Here is a 16,903-nt window from a genome sequence, read left to right on the forward strand (position 1 = left end):
CCCTGTCCCTGCTTTCTCCCCATATCCCTTGATCCCTTTAGCCTTAAGAAATATATCTAACTCCTTCTTGAATATATTTAATGAATTGGCCTCAACTGCCTTTTGTGGTAGAGAATTCCACAGGTTCACCACTCTCTGGGTGAAGAAATTCCTCCTCCGCTCTGTCCTAAATGGCTTACCCCTTATCTTTAGACTGTGACCCCTGGTTCTGGACTCCCCTGCCATCGGGAACATCCTGCATCTAGTCTGTCTAGTCCTGTTAGAATTTTATAAGTTTCAATGAGATCCCCTCTCATTCTTCTAAACTTCAGCGAATATAAGCCCAATCGACCCAATCTCTCCTCATACGTCATTCCTGCCATCCCAGGTATCAGTCTGGTGAATCTTCGCTGCACTCCCTCCATGGCAAGAACATCCTTCCTCAGATAAGGCGACCAAAACTGCACACAATACTCAAGGTGTGGTCTCACCAAGGCCCTGTACAACTGCAGCAAGACATCCTTGCTCCTGTACTCGAATCCTCTCACTATGAAGGCCAACATACCATTTGCCTTCTTAACCGCCTGTTGCACCTGCATGCTTACCTTCAGCGACTGGTGCACAAGGACACCCAGGTCTCGTTGCACTTCCCCTTCTCCCAATCTATTGCCGTTCAGATAATAATCTGCCTTCCTGTTTTTGCCACCAAAGTGGATAACCTCACATTTATCCACATTATATTGCATCTGCCCAATCCTCCAACCTGTCCAAATCATACTGGAGTTTCTCGGCATCCTCCTCACAGCACACACGCCCACCCAGCTTTATGTCGCCTGCAAACTTGGAGATATTACATCTAGTTCCCTCGTCTAGATCATTTATATATATTGTGGTGTTGGTTGAGGGATACATGTTGGTCAGGAGTACACCAGGAAAACTCTACTGCTCCTGTTCTAATTGTGCCATGGGATCTTTTACATGCACTTGAACAGGCAGACGGTTTAACATTTCATCTGAGCAACGCCACTGTTAGGGAATATATAAATATATATATTTTAAATCATTAGATATCATGATTAAAATCTAATGATTTAAAGAAATCAGATTATGCTTAAGCTGACCACATGCCAAAGGATGGTGTGATGTATCAGATCCAATCACAGCTGGTAACGTCACATCGGCTGACTTAGAAACTGAGAACAGTGAAAATGCTGATTTAGCTTAAACTGTGAAAGTGCTGATCTTAGCTTAAAACTGAAAGTGATGATTCTGCTTAACTAGAGAACAAAGGAATGATTGATGTATCAGAGATCCAATCAGTGTGATGTAGTTGAACCAACCATAGCTCTGCATGCATGCTGCTGAGCCAATGGTAATAAAGGGGGTGGGTACATCTGCTGCTGTATAAAAACCAGCCATTTTGAATATGATGTGAGTCGGATGAAGGAAGTCAAACGGTGTAAATCAGGTGATGCAATAAATCGACTATTTAAAACTTACCACCGGACTCGCAAACTTTTATTTTAGTGTGTTGACCTCAGATCAGTGTGGTCCACTGAAATTAATTACCCGATCTAACAACCACCTTCGCCAAGGTAACACTTCCTCAGTATACTGAAATGTTATCTTAAATTATGTGTTCAAGTCCTGGAGGGTGGGGCTTGATCCCATGACCTTCTAACTCAGAAGTGAGAGTGCTACCACCGAACCAAAGCTGACATTTATATAATAGCAAAATACTGCGGACGCTGGAAATCTGAAATAACAACAGAAAATTCTGGAAATACTCAGCAGGCCAGGCAGCATCCGTGAGAGAGAAACAGAGTTAACGTTTCATTCAGGTCTGAAGGGTCCCAGACCTGAAACGTTATGTTTCTCTCTCCACGGATGCTGCCTGGCCTGCTGAGTATTTCCAGCATTTTCTGTTGTTATTTCTGACATTTATATAGCACCTTTCAACATGTACAATAGAATCCAATGATATTTGATACATCCGATAGATTTAGTCACAAGGTAACAATAACAGATCCAGATCACCAAACGGGCACATCCTAACTCAAGTGCAGCATTGTCAAAGGCTTGGCTGCAGGTTGTGCCTGCCTGCTGTATCAACCGAGTAATCACGTGGGTTTGGAGAGTTCAAGAGGATGAGAAATAAGTACAGGAAACTCTTTTTTTTATCCGGCACCGACGGGACTGGCGTGGTGCTGGTTTATCAAAAAGTCCAGATTACAGAGGTATAGTAAAAGGTACGAGAGCCCCGTACACGGCCACAGATCCAGGCGTCCCTGTTGCATAGCAACAGGTGCAGGAACCCCGGCCACAGATCCAGGTGTCCCTGTTGCATAGCAACAGGTGCAGGAACCCCGGCCACAGATCCAGGTGTCCCTGTTGCATAGCAACAGGTGCAGGAACCCCGGCCACAGATCCAGGCATCCCTGTTGCATAGCAACAGGTGCAGGAACCCCGGTTACACAGCCACAGATCCAGGAACGGCCACTAATATGAAGTAAAACTTACCTGAACCTACTCCTGAACTTTGCCGGTTAACAGAGATTTCTGGTTATTTAGGTGCCGGTAAATCGAGAGTTTCCTGATATCACAGAATCACAACAGTGCAGATAGAGGCCATTTCGGCCCATCGAGCCTGCACCGACACATATCCCACCCGATCCCCGTAACCCCTGCACCAACACATATCCCACCCTATCCCCGTAACCCCACGTATTTAATCCCCCTAACACTAAGGGTCAATTTATCATAGCCAATCAACCTAACCTGCACATCTTTGGACTGTGGGAGGAAACCGGAGCACCCGGAGGAAACCCACGCGAACACGGGGAGAATGTGCAAACTCCACACAGACAGTCACCCGAGGCCAGATTCGAACCCGGGTCCCTGGCGCTGTGAGGCAACAGTGCTAACCACTATGCCACCGTGCTACAATTTTTTAAACTAAAACATGAACAAAAATGTCCGAAGGCAAATGGAAATATTTGTGGGAATGGCTGCTATGCTGTGGAGTGACAGATTAGGATAGGCAACCAAAAGTTTGGTCAAAAAGATGGGTTTTGAGACGGTTTATAAAAGAGGGGGAGAGGTGCATGGTTTTACGGATGGTGTTCACAGGGAGAAGAGCTAAGGTGGTTGAAGGCCTTGCCACCAGTGGTGGGGAATGCACAAAAGGCCATAGTCGAAGGGTGTGGAAGGGGATATAAAGCTGGAGGCGATTGCAGATGCAAGGTAGGGCAGAACCGGAGATTTGATGAGGATTTTAAGTTTAAATCCTTGGACAGGGAGCCAATGTAGGTCAGCGAGGACAGGCTTGATGGGGAAGCAGGATTTGGTGTGAGATAGGGTACGGTTAACATAGAAAAACGTCCCAAGACGCTTCAGAGGAGTAAGAAAATAAAATGGATGATGAGCCAAACAAGGAGATATTAGGACGGGTGATCATCAAATACTATATTTTGTTTGACAAAATTGAATTGAAAAATCATCTTTTTTTATACAATGTTTGATACAGCCACACAGTTTGTTATCTGGGATATTAGCACAAATTGGCATTTGACCTGACCCTAATCTGCATCTCTTTTTATAAATCATTTGCAGTGAGCAAAAGATGTTTGATTTGTCCAAATATTATGTTCTGTTGCCCTCCACGCGAGCAATGTCCTTAAGCTGAGGGTGAGCTAAAATGCCAGGGCTCACAGAGAACTGGAACTCTGTTTTATACTTTTCGTGAAAAATCTGTTAACATTTCCTTTTTGAGGAGGTGGAAAAATAGGAAAATTAAAAATTTGATTTGTGTTCTATAAGTAGAATCGCTGCAATGGCAATTTTTAATGCGAACTGGGTTGGAAGAATCCGATAAATAAATGTTTAACTTGCATTATTTCCAGTAAAGCTGCTCTTCAGCGGAAATTCCAAGGCTCTGACAAACCATAAGTTGGTAAAACTAATTAATGAACAGTGTTGGGCGGTTGTGGGATCTTTGTGACCTCCATGCCCATCATGTTCCCATCTGATAGCTCATTACAGTATAACTAACATTGATGAGCTGCACTTCACAGTTGTGATTAAGAGGAGACTTTCTTGCTCTTTCCTTTGACTGGATCCGAACCAAATATCAAAGGGCCCTTCCTTGCAAACAGCTTTTTACAATCCCATCTGCCTGGAGATTCTAATTGAGTTTTAAATGTCAACAAGATGTAATAATGTAATTGGGTATCCACTTGAAAGCCCCGGGATAAAATCTAACATCTCCAGTTCCTTTCAAGGTCAGTTTCTGAACTTGGCTTAGCCAGTTGAGAGGTGATTACCTCTGTTACCATAACCTTTTAATGTACAAGTCTGGTATACTTCCGTTCTAGAAGCCTGCGCCACTTTTTTTTTTGAAGTGGGAGTTCAGATTTTTTTTCACAATACTAAACTGAATAGAAATTACTTTGCAGTGGTTTGTTCTGGTTCTAAAAACTTGTTTTCCTGTGATACGCCGTAGTTGAAATGTGCAGAGAAATGGAGTCTGAATGGGTTGGTGAAACACCTCTGCGGGAAACAGCTGTGGAAGGATGCATCTGTCCGCTGCAGTGACTGGGATACATTTCCACTCAGTGACGAGCAGCAGCGGTATGCGGCAACCGATGCCTATGTATGTACATGTCTACTTCAGTTATAAATACCCTGTCCTATAATACTGTTATTCCAGTTCTTTATTATGTAATTGAAAAGCTCTTTGATTCAAGTGCTTTTGTTTTATCGATATAGTTTGCACCAATAGGCAATTAGACGTTAATTCATATATCTTTTATGTACTGTGGGACAACATTTTTAATTGGGTTTTAATTCCCTTTTTAAAAAAAAACTAAAATAGCAAGCAACAAGAAGCTTAATGGCGATGCTATGCTACTAATTGGTACTTAGGGACACGAGAAGGGCATTCAGCTCTTCGAGCCCTATTCCGTTAGATCGTGGCTGATCTGTATCTTAACTCCATTTACCCGTCTTGGTTCCGTAGCCCTTAATACCTTTGCCCAACAAAAATCTATCAATCTCAGTTTTTAAATTTTCAGTTGACCCCTAGCCTCAACAACTTTTGGGGGGCGAGAGTTCCAGATTTGTAGAATTTTACTTTGCACTCACTCAACATGCTCCTGATCTCTGGTGGCTTGACAGGGAGGCACTGTGGAGAAACTGGGCACTTTCTTCTAGCATGGTAAGGTTTGAGTCTAAATTACCATTTGGTGTTCCTGCACACCTTCAGGATGTGGGATAGAGAGTGCCATTACCGAGAGCTGGTTTATCTGAGTGCCCTATTTGCAGGGATTGGTATGTAATGTGGGAGAACTTTGGAAAAGAAATGAGGGGAAGGAATGTTTTTAACAAGCCAAGATGGTACCCTGAAGTTACAGGCAATAACCCTATTGTGCTACTGCACCTTAGTAAGTTGTGGCCAAAATTGCCCATGTGTTGAGGCTTCGATGTCCATTGTGTTGTGGGCCAGATAGCAAGCCATGCACATCACCAGAGATAGGGAAAGAAAGTCGAGAACGGAGAGCAGGGAATCGGACCAGGCTTCCCCTGCATGCTTTCAAACAGCTGGTTTCAGAGTCACATTGGCGGCGGATTGGGACCTAGTTGAGTAAGTGCCATCATGGCCATGGTATAGCATACTCATCGCACAGAGCTAGGGTGATGTAAGAAAACTATTAAGCACTTGATCTGAGTATAAAACAAGGCTTTAATCAACTGTTTCACAACCATGAGTTCTAGTTACATCACTAGTTCCTGGTTACAAAAACGTCCTGAGCAAGCTGGGCCCACGCCCGAGTATTTATACTTTCCTTGGACGGCGCCACCAGTTGGCCGCCCAGTGTTACCTCATGAGTCATTTCTACATGAATGGTAGGATTCATGACATAGGGTTCAAATATCAACAATGAAACTCAGAAGAATAAAAAAAAGTTATCTGATTCCTGAGAGTTTTTTTGGAACCCTGTAACAAGCACTCTATGTGCCAGCTATTAATTACGTTGTATGTTTTTTTTTTAAAAACTTGTGTCATGTATTGCCACTTGGGTTCATGCACTCCATTCCCAGTGGTATGTTTTGCTGATTTGGACCTGTTGCTCAACAGGATATCATGACATGTCGGGAAGGTAAGATAAGGCTGAGTTTGTTGCTATCAGGAGGTCCACTGTGGTGATATTTTATAATTGACTAAGATAGCTCTCATTTGTGTTCCTTTCTCTTTCTGTAGGCCGGTCTTCTAATTTACCAAAAATTAAATAGTTTGGATGTTAGTGGAGAAAAATTGTTTCCTTATAAAGATGGTAAGTTGTGTGCAGGTTGGAGAAGTTCCCCAAATGATGCGTCTTGGTAACCAAAGTCTGCTTAAGCTTGCTCGATTCCATTATAACATCGGGAAGGAATTTCTCGAGTTTTTCCTGAAGTTGGCTCAGGTTTTTTCGACTTTTGTTTTTGGCTCCCTTACGAGTTCTCATCGCTAGCAGCTGCAGTTGCACACTCCAGCAAGCTTTGCTGGGCGTGATGCTCTTTTCTCACCTCACCTTTTGTATGTTTGTTAGATTGTTATTGTCTTATGTGTACTTTAAATGGAAATGTTTCATTTTTGACAAAAACTCTAAAAATTTTATTTGTTATAAATTTAACAAGATTTTTTCTATATATATATATATATATATATATTTGCTTGTCGTTTGGTCACAGATTAGGAGGCGCCTGCAGGGTATATTACTGTGTCAGATTGGTAGGTTGTGTGTTGTGCTACTCCATTCCAAAGCAAATTTGTGCATCAACACCTTACCCCACCAGGCTGCCACAAGGTAATTTATTTAATCTAATTTTGAAGATATGTTGTCTTAGTAGAATTGAGACGATCCTCTGACTGGATCAGTATTTCTGTTCATGCTCCAGTAGATTTAAAAGACGGGCAACCTGTTCCCCAGCCTCTGTCCGTGCTGCTGTTTCACTGGCTGATAAGTGCGTGAGAACAGCTTGGGCGATTGCTCCTGTCAGTGGAAAACCATCTGGCCTCCACTCTGTATGTGCCGAAGGTGCTGCTCACGTGGAAACACTACCCCCACAATAGTACGATGGCAAAATACCGCAGATGCTGGAAATCCGAAATAACAACAGAAAATGCTGGAAAAACTCAGCAGGCCAGGCAACATCTGTGGAGAGAAATTAGAGTCGACGTTTCGGGTGAACCCTTTTTCAAAACTGGAAAGGAAATGAAATAGATCGAAGTCAGGGCTGCGATAGAACAAAAGAAGTAAAGCGACATTAAGAGGTATTCAAAACCAGGCGAGATGGTAATAGGACTAGTGGAGACAAAAGACGGCTGAGATTAGGTGTGAAGTGTACTGGCAGAATGAGAGACAGCTGCCATGTGGGAGAGAGAAAAAAAAGGAAAGGGGGGTGGGGGGAGGGAAAACCCAAAACAAAGGGTTGGGAAAAAAATATAAGTAAAAATGTAATAGGGGCCGAGGTTATGATCTGAAATTGTTGAACTCGATATTGAGTCCGGAAGGCTGCAAAGTGCCTAATCGGAAGATGAGGTGCTGTTTCTCGAGTTTACGTTGAGCTTCCGTGGAACAATGCAAGAGGCCAAGCTCCATTCCCACTTGGACCTCACCGTCCTTGGCCTCTTGCATTGTTCAACGTAAACTCAAGGAACAGCACCTCATCTTCCGATTAGGCACTTTACAGCCTTCCGGACTCAATATCGAGTTCAACAATTTCAGATCATAACCTCGGCCCCTATTACATTTTTACTTATTTTTTTCCCACCCCTTTGTTTTGGGTTTTCCCTTCCCACCCCCCCCCCTTTCCTTTTTTTCCTCTCTCCCACATGGCAGCTGTCTCCCATCCTGCCAGTACACTTCACACCTAATCCGAGCCGTCTTTTGTCTCCACTGTCCTATCACCATCTCGTCTGGTTTTGAATACCTCTTAATGTCTCTTTACTTCTTTTGTTCTATCGCAGCCCTGCCTTCGATCTATTTCATTTCCTTTCCAGTTTTGAAAAAGGGTTTCGACCCGAAACGTCGACTCTTAATTTCTCTCCACGGATGTTGCCTGGCCTGCTGAGTTTTTCCAGCATTTTCTGTTGTTACCCCCACAATAGTGTTGCTTATTTGGAGAATTCCGAGGCACAAACACACAACTTATCAATCTAGCAGTATTTTGGCATGCCAGTGGGTGATTCTATTGCTCCCTCTCAAAGGGGGTACAGTTCCTTTTTTAAAAATAGGAAAGTCACGTGGTGGTGCAAGGTGTTGGAGGACCAGATCACTGTGCCACAGAGTAGTAGGAAGTGGGTCTACGGCAATACTTGTTACTGCTGAGTTCCCATGGGGAGTCAGCGAATGGAGGTCGTGCATTTCCCTTGGAGCACTAGATAATGGCAGGCATCAACTGAACTGGTCTTGCACACCTTTTAGCAGTCAGCTTCAGAGTGGCATTTAGAGGCCCCGATGGCCAGGATAGTGCCTAGTGTAGAAGATAATTAGAAAAGGGAAAGAGATCTAAAATACCATTAAACTTTGAGCCCACAATGCATGTACAATAAGTTGATTCATTAATTTTGTGTTCATCTACCTACCTACCCACTGGCGATCCTGTTTCAGGTACTCAGTAGTGACTGTATTCCACATCTATAGTGGGGTTCTAAGTGGAAAGAACTGCTATTTTTATGGATTAATGAGGCATCACAACAGTTGTTTGCTCAGCAGTGGGACTAACCCTCTTTAGAGTTGGAATTCCCAAAAGTCAACAGAAGTTTCATTCAGATCATACAGGGAGCCCTGCACAGAAATATTTTGGCATTTGGCATCTGTCTAAGGCTGAACCAGACTGTTCGCAACCTCGGTGTTATATTTGACCCTGAAATGAGCTTCCGACCACACATCCGTGGTATCACTAAGACTGCCTATTTCTACCTCTGTAACATCGCCCGTCTCTGCCCTTGCCTCAGCTCATCTGCTGCTGAAACCCTCATCCATGCTTTTTGTTACCTCTAGACTTGACTATTCCAACGCACTCCTGGCTGGCCTCCCACGTTCTACCCTCCGTAAACTTGAGGCCATCCAAAACTCTGTTGCCTGTGTCCTAACTCGCGCCAAGTCCCGTTCACCCATCACCCCAGTGCTCGCTGACCTTCATTGGTTCCCAGTTAAGCAACGCCTCGATTTTAAAATTCTCATCCTTGTTTTCAAATCCCTTCATGGCCTCGCCCCTCCCTATCTCTGTAATCTCCTCCAGCCCCGCAACCCTCCGAGATATGTGCGCTCCTCTAATTCTGGCCTCTTGAGCATCCCCGATTTTAATCACTCCACCATTGGTGGCCGTGCCTTCAGCTGCCACGTTTTGTTGAAACAAGCACTCTGTCCTACAGTGCCATATCAAAGATCAGGGAAAGAAAGCAGTTAATTCCTGTCGCTTTGTGGTTCCCACTTCCTCCCCCAGGAATGAGAGTATTAGGTTAAAATGATCACTGTACCTACTGTTGATGGGAACAAAAATGAGCTCTACTTCATGCTGTACATATGGATGAAATAAATACCTGCCAACTGATAATTTTATACTTTGTGTGTTTCAGACCAGAAACTGCTCCCTTCCCTTTTTTTAAGGTCTAACCTGACCTCTGTTGCATGTGAGATGCAGAAACTAGCAGAGATGGTTCCTGATTCCGACATTAGTGGTGTGCAGAGGTTAGTGATGAGCAGCTGATGGGAGACAGCATACGATGATCTGCTCGTCATAGCGTTGTTGCCTCTGCATCTAAACAAAAACAAATGCCTGCTTTAATCAGTTTTTCAGATTGGGCTTGTTAGGGTTTCAGAGTTTCCTACGATTGTCTTCTCTTTAAACAGTGTAATGGCTGTTCCTGCAAGTAAACTTTTGGTCGTACAATCTGGGGAAGCTGTGCCTTTTCTATACTCAAGTATTTACCTCTTCAATTACCCCACTAACAGTAATCTTCATAGATTTCATGTAGCTTTGTACTGGGTTATCTACTCATCATCTAAATGGTGAATATTATCACAGCAACCTAAGGTCTACAGACAAACATCACTAATAATAAGTTTACTTAGAAACAAATAGCAATGTGACGCATAACCAACAGCAAAGTACAATACATATTTAACGTAAGTATAAAGAGAATATCTGTATTGGGTTAATTATCCTCAGCGAAGCTGCTTTCAGATGTAGTTCAAATTTGCTCTCAGTTTGACTAAGTTTTTGCACTGCAAATTCCATTTATCTCCAATCATTTTGGAGAAGACTAATTAAAAATCTATAGCTTTCAGAAGGACTGTCTCAAAGCTGCTGCTTTTACCTCCATAAATGCCAAAAGCCAACACTTTCTCATGTTTTGTTTCCCACATCAAATTGTGTAGCCTGCCCATACTCACTGTAGGCTCACACACAAATGGCCACATACATGAGCCATTTGTGGAGGTCTGTGATCAGAAACCAGAAGTCGCAACTGCAACTTTTAAACAGTGCATGTGCAATTTGCATTTATGAAGTTATTTTGGGGTGACAAGAAATCATTTCAGAGTTAAATTCTATAAATATATACAGGAAACTCTCGATTTACCGGCACCTAAATAACCGGAAATCTCTGTTAACCGGCAAAATTCAGGAGTAGGTTCAGGTAAGTTTTACTTCATATTAGTGGCCGTTCCTGGATCTGTGGCTGTGTAACCGGGGTTCCTGCACCTGTTGCTAAGCAACAGGGAAGCCTGGATTTGCTGCTGTGTATGGAGCTCTTGTACCTTTTACTATACCTCTCTGTAATCTAGACTTTTTGATAAACTGGCACCACGCCGGTCCCGTTGGTGCTGGATAAAAAAGAGTTTCCTGTATATATTTTTGATATTTTACTGCCAGATATTCAACTCCCTCAAGAGATTAGATAACCTGGGGATAGTCCATTAGACTGATAATTGTCCACAGTCCATTGGAAGGAACAGGGCATTTTTCCTACATCAGAATGCATATGCATGGATACAGTTGTCTGGTGTGTGGAAGCGATATAGATTACAGACACTTGTTAGCATCTACATTTGACATTAGCGTGCCATATACTAACACTTGTCTTTTTTGTAACAGAGCTGCAGATATCTTGAGGGTCATTTCTGAAAATGTTTCTGCTTTGCGGAACGTTTTGCTTGAGTCAACATGTGGGACTGGCGCAGAACCAGGGAATGAACCGAAAGCTGAATCGCATGCAGACAGCCGAGCTGCAAATGATCATTCAGAAAATGGCTTCGAAGCTATCCAAAAGACAAGTGGGAGTTGCCAAGGAGTAGACCAAGAAAGTAACTTGACCGACTTGCCATCGGATCCACAGAACAGCGGTGTAGCTCATGCGCCACACTCGGAACCCCAGGGAAGTGACCAAAATGATGGCGATGTTTGTACAGAACTCAATCAAAACAAGCACGAGGATTACCTGATGTCTTTGGCCATAACTGAATATGAGCTTCAGATGTTAGAGCGTGAAGCCCAAGAGGAAGATGCAGTGGAAAATACTATTTCTTCTTTGCCAAGCAAGGTAAAATATCAAGCTGCCATGTAATCTGTAAAAACTAATTGCATTGGTTCTAGTACAATAAAATTCTCCTGACAACGACCCGATTTATAATGGAGCAAAAAATAGAAAATGTTGACTCAAGCTGGGAGTACATCACAGAGTGAGCTGGTAACGGGAGTGAGTTGGGAAGAGAGTGAGAGTGAGGACTTCTAAAACTGGAAATTTGGTGAGAGTGGAAATTCAGTTGGAAGTAAGGGATACACTGTGGGTACGTAGAACAGAAATTGTGCTTTTTATTGACCTGAAATGCAAGCTTAGAATTTTTAACTTGTGTAGCTGCAAGTCAGTTGGCAGTTAACTGCCAGTCAACTGAAAGTGGTTGACCGGCCAGGTGTTAATTAGGTATACGAAACTCTCAAAACAAGCGCTCTACTCGGAGCTCCGACACGGCAAGAGAGCCCCAGCTAGGCAGAGGAAACACTTCAAGGACACCCTCAAAGCCTCCTTGAAAAAGTGCAACATCCCCGCCGACACCTGGGAATCCCTGGCCCAAGACCGCACAAAGTGGAGGGGAAGCATCTGGGAAGGCGCCGAACACCTTGAGTCTCTTCGCCGGGAGCAAGCGGAAGCCAAGCGCAAACAGCGGAAGGAGCGCACGTCAACCCAAGCACCCCTTCAACCACCGTCTGCCCCACCTGTGACAGAGACTGTAGGTCCTGCATTGGACTCATCAGTCACCTGAGAACTCATTTTTAGTGGAAGCAAGTCATCCTCGGTTCCGAGGGACTGCCTAAGAAGAAGAAGGTAGTATGTAATTAGGGGCTGATTGACCAGTTAGAACTGGTTTGCCCCTAAAAAAGGAGGTAATTGCGAGAGTTCTAGTTTGAGCACATCGTGGAGTGAACAGGTAACGGCATTCCTGCAAGATGTGGGAGTTTTCAAGCACCAGGAGTTGACTTCGGCAAACACATCTGTGGGAAGAACCACCAACTCGCATTGCTCAAGCGAGAAGGAGATGGAGACAATTCGACATGTCAGGGTGGGAGAGCATTTTAAGGAGCGAGAGTTTTTACATAGGACTATATAGGATATACAGTACAGAAACAGGCCATCTCGAGGCATCAGCTAGGCGCGGATTTTATTTGCAGATTGGAGGCATTTACCCGCTGGAAGCCTCCGACTGCAAATTCAGGCCCAATATGGTGGCCAGAATTGTACACAGTCCTCCAAGTGTGTTCTAACCAAGGTTGGATCCAAGTTTAGCATAACTTCTCTACTTTTCAATTCTATTCCTCTAGAAATAAACCCGAGTGCTTGGTTTGCTTTTTTTTAATGGCCTTATTAACCTGCGTCACTACTTTAAGTGATTTGTGTATTTGTACTCTGAGATCCCTTTGCTCTTTTACCCCATTTAGATTTTTATTTTCCAATATGTGACCACCTTATTTTTCTTACCAAAATGTAATACCTCACATTTATCTGTGTTGAAATTCATTTGCCAATTATATCCCCATTCTGCAAGTTTATTAATGTCGTCATGTAATTTGTTGCAGTCTTCCTCAGTATGGGCTATCCCTCCCCCAGTATGGTGCCATCTGCAAATTTAGTTTGAGAGTATAGCCACACGGATGACAGAGAGGGAGCAGGCAGTGGAGGAGGAAAGGTGGGTGACTGACTGAAGGGTGGGAAGGAGAGGTTAGAAAGGGAGAGCCCAGAGCAACTTATGCTCTCAAACAGATTTGAAGCTCTAGCTTCCTGTGGCGAATATGAGAATTCTGGATAGGGCCATCAAATAAATATCAGTGGCACCAACAGATGGTCCAGGGAGGAAGAGGTTAGCAAAACCTCCGAGAAATGCTGTAGTGATGGGGATTCAATAGTTAGAAGGGCTGACTTGACTGTTTGCAGTTCAGACTGCCAGTCCCGGAAGCTCTGTTGGCTCCCTGGTACTAGGAGAAGGAACATATCGCATAGACTGGAAAGATTTTGCAAGGAGAGGGAGAGTAACCAGTCATTGTGGTCCATGTGGGAGCCAATGATTCAGGTAAAGAAAGGCTGATTAGTGTAGAGCGAGGGGCCATAAATAGCAGATTAAATAGAAGAGATTTAGAACAGAGAGCAAGAGAAACTTCTTTACACAACGAGTTGTGAGACTGGAATTCACTTCCGAAGTTAGTGGTTGAGACAGAAACTGTGTCAACATTTAAGATTAGATTGGGTAGGTGGATGAAGGAAAAGGGAATAAAGGGTTATGTGAACAGGGTGGGTAAATCTGATTGGGTCGAGTTGCTTACATGGAAGGTAAACGCTGATACAGACTTGTTGGGACGAATGGCCTTGTGATTATTCCTTGTTTAGTAAAAGTATTGTGATTGGTTGCTTGTTAACTGCTTTGGGATATATGTTGTAATCTCATTGGTAGTTGATGTCACATGATGTGTGGTGGTCACCTTAAATTCAGTTCTTTTCCAGCTTTGGTTGGGACTGGATGTGGAAAGATGTGCTGCAGATTTTAAAGTTAATAAAGCCTAGCTTTGGAAGGCAAATCTATTCTTTATTTCAATTTATTAACTTTATGTTAGAATGGAGCGATATCTTCAACCAGAACGATTCAAGGCTGACCCCAATTCTGCTGGAGTGGATGATAAATGGAAACATTGGTATTGTACATTTAAAAACTTTTTGGGTGTGTTGGATCAAGAGTCTCTAAATAAGCTGAATATGCTGACCAATTACATTGCTCCGGATGTATATAAATATATTTTGGACTGTAAAACTTATGAAGTGGCTATTTCTACATTGGAAAAGATTTTTGTTAAACCAAAGAATGAGGTATTTGCACGTCACCTTCTATCTGCCCGTAGGCAGCAGGTGGGAGAATCTTTGGATACTTATTTACAAGCACTTCGGTGTCTTAGTGTTAACTGTAATTATAAGGCCGTGACGGCTGAAGAATATAAGGAAGAATCGGTACGGGATGCTTTTATTAATGGATTACTGTCTAGATCAATTCGTCAGCGGTTGTTAGAAAATAAGACTTTGGATCTTAAAAGTGCTTTTGAGCAAGCTTCTACATTGGATGTGGCTCAGAGAAGTTCGGATTCTTATGCTCTTTTTAATCGGCCTGCGACTATGGTTTCGGCAGTTTCGGATGAAAAGGAATTATGTGGACTTAATGGGAGTGGTTTACTAGATTCTGAAACAGTTTCTACTTCGGCGGCTGTTGCCTCTAGGATTCAGAAGTGTTATTTTTGTGGGAATATCCGGCACCCTCGTCTGAAGTGTCCTGCTCGGGAGGCTGTGTGTAGTAAATGCGGCAAGAGAGGTCATTATGCACGCGTGTGCAAATCATCAGGTTCAATTACCTCCTCCTCCTGGTGTGGGAGGGCCCTCCTCTACCACCTCCTCCTCTGTGGCTATTCAGCCTTTAGATAGGGCGTTTATTGCATCAATTTCTGCTGCATTTGCTCATGGCCTAAACAAAGCTATAGTTACGGCTCAAGTTAATGGGTTGGAAGTGAAGGCCCTTATAGATACGGGCAGTACTGAGAGTTTTATAAGTCTTCAGTTTGCGAAGGAGAAGCATTTGAAAATTTCGCCTGTTACGTATCAGGTGTGTATGGCTCAGACGACCCTTACTTCACAAATAGCTGGTTGTTGCTTTGTGAAAATGATTCTTCTAGGTAATACGTATACTGATATACGCCTATCTGTTTTGCCTAATCTCTGTGTGGATATTTTGATTGGACATGATGTGCTTCAGTTACACGAGTCTCTTAGTCTTTCATTTGGAGGGACTAAGCCACCTTTATCTATTTGTGGATTAACCTCTTTATCCATTTCTCCATTATCACTTTTTTCCAATTTGATGCCGGATTGTAAGCCAATTGCTACCAAGTCAAGAAGATATAGTAGTCAGGATAGAGAATTTATTAATTCTGAAGTTCAACGTCTCTTATTGGAAGGAATCATTGAACCTAGTAGTTCGCCTTGGCGAGCAGAGGTAGTTGTCACGACTAACGAGAGACACAAGAAACGAATGGTGATAGACTATTCCCAAACTATTAATAGGTATACTCAATTAGATGCGTACCCTTTGCCTAAGATTGATGAGCTTATCAATAAAGTATCTCGGTATAAGGTTTTTAGCACTATTGACCTAAAGAATGCTTATCATCAGATTCCTATTGTTAAGAAGGATCAACCATATACGGCCTTTGAGGCTGGTGGAAAGCTGTATCAGTTTTACCGAATACCATTTGGTGTTACTAATGGTGTTGCTTGTTTTCAACGGGCAATGGATGCTTTTATAAGTGATAACTCCCTCTCTGACACCTTTTCATACTTAGATGACATCACAGTGTGTGGCAAATCAAGGGTGGAGCATGATTCTAATTTAAAAAGATTCCTTCAAGCTGCGGAAAAAGTTGGTTTAACTTTTAATAAAGAGAAATGTATCTTTTCGACTACTGAGGTAAATCTATTGGGGTATATTATCTCGGGAAACAAGATTAAACCAGATCCAGAACGTCTGCGACCATTGATTGATTTACCTTGTCCTACTAATTCTAAGGCTTTGCAACGAGTTGTTGGACTGTTTTCTTATTATTCTAATTGGATTGCAAATTTTTCACGGACGATCCGGCCTCTTATTCGGGTTACGACATATCCTCTATCATGGGAGGCCAGGACATGTTTTGAGAATTTTAAAAAGGATATTTTAGGAGCAGTTGTGCATTCTATTGATGAGCAGGTTCCTTTTGTGATCGAGACGGATGCTTCTGATTTTGCAATTGGGGCTACTCTGAACCAAAATGGAAGACCTGTGGCCTTTTTCTCACGTACTTTGAACAATAGTGAAAAAAGACATTCTTCAATAGAGAAAGAGGCATACGCAATAGTAGAAGCATTGCGTAAATGGGGACATTATTTATCGGGCCGACATTTCACGTTGGTAACTGATCAAAAATCTGTGTCCTTTATGTTTGATGTTAAACATTTTGGAAAGATTAAAAATGATAAAATAATGAGATGGAGGATTGAGTTGGCATGTTACCATTTTGACATAGTTTATCGTCCGGGGAAGGATAATGTTGCTGCTGATGCACTGTCGAGGGCTTATTGTTCTGTGATTCACGGAGATACGCTTATTAATCTTCACAATGCCTTATGTCATCCTGGGGTTACGAGGATGATACACTTCGTACGCAGTAAGAATTTGCCCTTTTCAGTTGAAGACGTCAAGCGGATGACTTCATCATGTTCTATCTGCGCTCGGTGTAAACCGAATTTCTTTAAGCCTCAACGAGCTCATCTTATAAAGGCTACTTCTCCTTTTGAACGTTTGAGCGTCGATTT

General features: G+C 42.9%; 1 protein-coding gene across 2 annotated transcripts in view; it reads left to right on the plus strand.

The window, feature by feature from the left end:
• Positions 1-16,903, plus strand: part of wrn (WRN RecQ like helicase) — a 123,330-nt gene that overhangs the window by 15,261 nt on the left and 91,166 nt on the right. For both annotated transcript variants that reach the window (XM_086007228.1, XM_086007219.1), the window contains exons 6-9: positions 4,481-4,630; positions 6,239-6,311; positions 9,602-9,713; positions 11,122-11,566. In XM_086007228.1, coding sequence (XP_085863354.1) covers positions 4,481-4,630; positions 6,239-6,311; positions 9,602-9,713; positions 11,122-11,566 — 780 coding nt within the window. The remainder of the gene's footprint in view (positions 1-4,480; positions 4,631-6,238; positions 6,312-9,601; positions 9,714-11,121; positions 11,567-16,903) is intronic.

Source organism: Somniosus microcephalus, chromosome 2, assembly GCF_052327205.1.
Source record: "Somniosus microcephalus isolate GS21.2 chromosome 2, FLI_Smic_1.0, whole genome shotgun sequence".
Classification (NCBI taxonomy): Eukaryota; Metazoa; Chordata; class Chondrichthyes; order Squaliformes; family Somniosidae; genus Somniosus; species Somniosus microcephalus.